The sequence below is a fragment of the Phoca vitulina genome, unplaced genomic scaffold (assembly GCF_004348235.1).
Source record: "Phoca vitulina isolate PV1807 unplaced genomic scaffold, GSC_HSeal_1.0 scaffold107, whole genome shotgun sequence".
Taxonomy (NCBI): domain Eukaryota; kingdom Metazoa; phylum Chordata; class Mammalia; order Carnivora; family Phocidae; genus Phoca; species Phoca vitulina.
The window spans coordinates 1515259-1518555 of record NW_022589810.1 but is presented as its reverse complement, the minus strand read 5'-3'; the positions used below and the strand labels follow the sequence as shown (position 1 = coordinate 1518555).

The 3297-nt window shown below is 51.8% G+C and overlaps 1 protein-coding gene across 1 annotated transcript in view; it reads right to left on the bottom strand.

Annotated features, from left to right (window-relative positions):
• EZHIP (EZH inhibitory protein) overlaps window positions 1-1540 on the bottom strand; it is a 2526-nt gene extending 986 nt beyond the window's left edge. Inside the window, exon 1 of the mRNA XM_032397938.1 lies at window positions 6-1540. Within this exon, the coding sequence (XP_032253829.1) occupies window positions 6-1056 (1051 nt within the window). The 5' untranslated portion in view covers window positions 1057-1540. The remainder of the gene's footprint in view (window positions 1-5) is intronic.
• Between the last annotated feature and the right edge of the window lie 1757 nt (window positions 1541-3297).

Genomic DNA, 3297 nt, shown 5'->3' with positions numbered 1-3297 from the left:
TGGGCCCGGCGCGGAAGCACGGCCGCGGCTGCGGGGAGCTGGGCCCGACACAGGCACATGGCGGCGACGGAGAGCAGGGCCTGGCGCGGATGCACGGCGACGCTGGAGAGCAGAGCCTGACACGGAAGCACCAGGGCGAAAAGCAGGGCCTGGGGCAGGTGCACCACGGCAACGAGCAGGGCCTGGTGCAGATGCACGGCTGCAAAGAGCAGAGCCCAACCCGGAAGCATGGCCACGGAAGGCGGTGCCTGGCGGGGTGGCACGGCCATTAAGGGCAAGGCCTGGCCTGGCCGCTTGACTGCGGAGGGCTGGGCCTGGTGCCCGGGCCTGACTGCGGAGGGCTGGGCCTGGTGCCCGGGCCTGACTTCGGAGGGCAGGGCCTGGCTGGGATGCGTGACCCGACGGAGAAGCCCGAGAACGGCGGCGGCCGCTGGGCTGAGACCCCGGAGAAGATGGCGGCAAGGGCACGAGGCACTGAGCCGTAGGAAGCTCAGGAAACAGACAGCGCCGCTCTGGAGGCTTCTGAGCCTGGGCAGCCTCCTCGCGGCCGGGCTGCTTCCTCCCACGGCCCCTCCCCGGGCTCGCGGTCAGGGTCGGAGGCCCGCCGGCCTGGCCAACTCCCCTCATGGCTTGCACCATGGCGGCCACGCCGCCCGCGTGTGAGGCCTGGAGACCCAGCCCCGCCCCGGGCACCACACATCTCAGCTCGGGCACCACACATCTCAGCTTGGCGTGGGGACTGCGGCCACCCTGGAGGTCAGCACTCTCCCTCTCCTGCGCACAGCCCGTGGAGGGCAGCTCCAGGCCCTCGCCATTGATCAAAATGGCGCCGACGGCAGCCAGGGCGGAGGCAGAGGAACCTGCGGTACCGCTCTGTGGGGAGCCACCACCCGATGGAGAAAGGCCGCTCGAGACCGAGGGGACCAAGGCACTGGGATCGGGGTTGCCGGCCCCAGGGGCGTCGCCGGGGGCAGGGGCGACCTCGTTCTTAGGCCCTTCGGGCACCTCACCCTGCTCTTCCTTCTGCGCCTTCTGGTCGGACGACGGAGCGTCCATAACGCCAGATTCTCTCTCAGAGACGCGAGAGCGTGGTTGCACAGGCCGCCTGGGTAGAGCTCGGGGAGAAGGAGTGAGGAGAATGGGCGTGTCCTGGTCGGATCTTCACCTCTGATTGGTCATGTGGTTGTCACGTGACTCTCGTCGTAACGGGAGTGAGCCAACGTAGCTCCGTCTGGCGCCAAACCAGACAGTGTGCTCCACCCGGTCTACGATGTGAATTCCCCATCCATACGTGGGTCCCTATGAGTGTGTGTGTGTGTGTATGTGTGGGTGTGTGCTTCGAGGGAGGGGGCGGGGGCAGCGATACTGTCTGTATAAACAGTTGAGTCACCCCAAATCAGGTTAGCTTGTCAGCACCACTCTGGTGGTGGAACTTTCAAGCAGTGGCTTGAAAAAAATACCACACTGGCCAACAAGAGATACCCCTGGGGCGCCTGGGTGGCTCAGTCGTTAAGCGTCTGCTTTAGGCTCAGGTCGTGATCCCAGGGTCCTGGGATTGAGCCCTGCATCGGGACCCCTGTTCTGCGGGAGGCCTGCTTCTCCCTCTCCCACACCCCCCTGCTTGTGTTCCCTCTCTCACTGTGTCTCTCTCTGTGTCAAATAAATAAATAAAATCTTTAAAAAAAAAAAAAAAGAGATACCCCTAAGCTGGGCCTCCCTCCTGGAATCCCATCAGGACACTGGGCCCATGTCTGACTCCAGAAGCGACAGTCCCGGAACTCCTCCCTGCATCTGGATGACCCTACACTGGAGTCTTGAAAGCAGCCTGAAATCAAGAAAATGGATGGGGCCCTCGCTATCTTGACTCGGGATGTTCAGCACGGCTGCCATGCATCAGAGGGGATTTTGAAGTAACATCCTTCCCCCTGCCTTATCTCCTGAGGCATGGGCTGGAGTTACCTGGAATTAGGATAACACTGTCCTTAAAAATACATCATCATTTGTATGGACTGCATAGTAATCCACCGATGAATGTACATTAATTTATTTGACCCAGTCTCCATTCTTGGCTATAGTTCTCTATTATGCTGTGATGCACAGACATAAAGTTTAATATTTCAACACTAATTTATAGTCATTATTACAGAAGTCATTATTACTGCATTCTCAGAATGCAAAACAGAAAAGCAAATAGAACCTAACCTAGGAAAACTAGAACCTAAATTCCCACATACCCCTGGGGCAAATATTAGAAATGTTTAATTATTTTTGGTAGAATGACCATTCTTAACTAATTCATAGTTCTGTTGTTTAATAAAATGGAATTATGCATAATACTATCTTGTAACCTGTTTTTGGGGTCTAGAAAACACACTTCCCATATCAATAAATATGTTTCCACAAGGCCAGTGTAACTACAAAGTATTACTTTTATGGAGGAAGCTTACATTTTCAAACATTGCTGTATTGATCAACACATTTCCAACTTTTTACTCTTTACATAAAAACATATCAATGTGAGACATATCCTTTTTGCTAAAAATTATTCATATCCTCACTGTGGATAAATTCCTAGAAAATTCTTGATACAGGCCATGCACATCTGTGATTCTTTGATAAAAATATTGATAACTGGTTCTGAAAGTTGCTGTTATAGCAATTTTGGCAGAATGGAATGGGATACTTAGTGGGGTGGATGAGTAACTGGACTGAAACACAACTCAAAAATAGAATGGAATGGTATTTAGAATGTTAAATAATATGGAATGGAAAATGGACTTGAAAGGGAATGCAGAATGGGATGAAGTGGAGATTGATTGCAGTGGAGGTGAAATGGGAAATTGAATGGGATGGAAATTGAATGAAATATAATGGGAAAAGAATGGAATGTACAATAGAAATATCTAATCACATATGGAATAAAAGAAAAATAAGAGATACCCCTGGGGCGCCTGGGTGGCTCAGTCGTTAAGCGTCTGCCTTCAGCTCAGGTCATGATCCCGGGATCCTGGGATCGAGCCCCGCATCGGGCTCTCTGCTAGGCGGGAAGCCTGCTTCTCCCTTTCCCACTCCCCCTGCTTGTGTTCCCTCTCTCGCTGTCTCTCTCTCTGTCAAATAAATAAATAGAATCTTTTAATAAAAAAAGAAAAGAAAAATACATTATATGATGGAGTATCGTGTGAAATAAAATAGTAAATAGAAGGAAATTGAAGTTGAAATAGGAAAAACTATAAAATGGAATAAAATATGCAATGGCCTGAAATAAATGGACTATGAAATACACACTACAAATTTTAA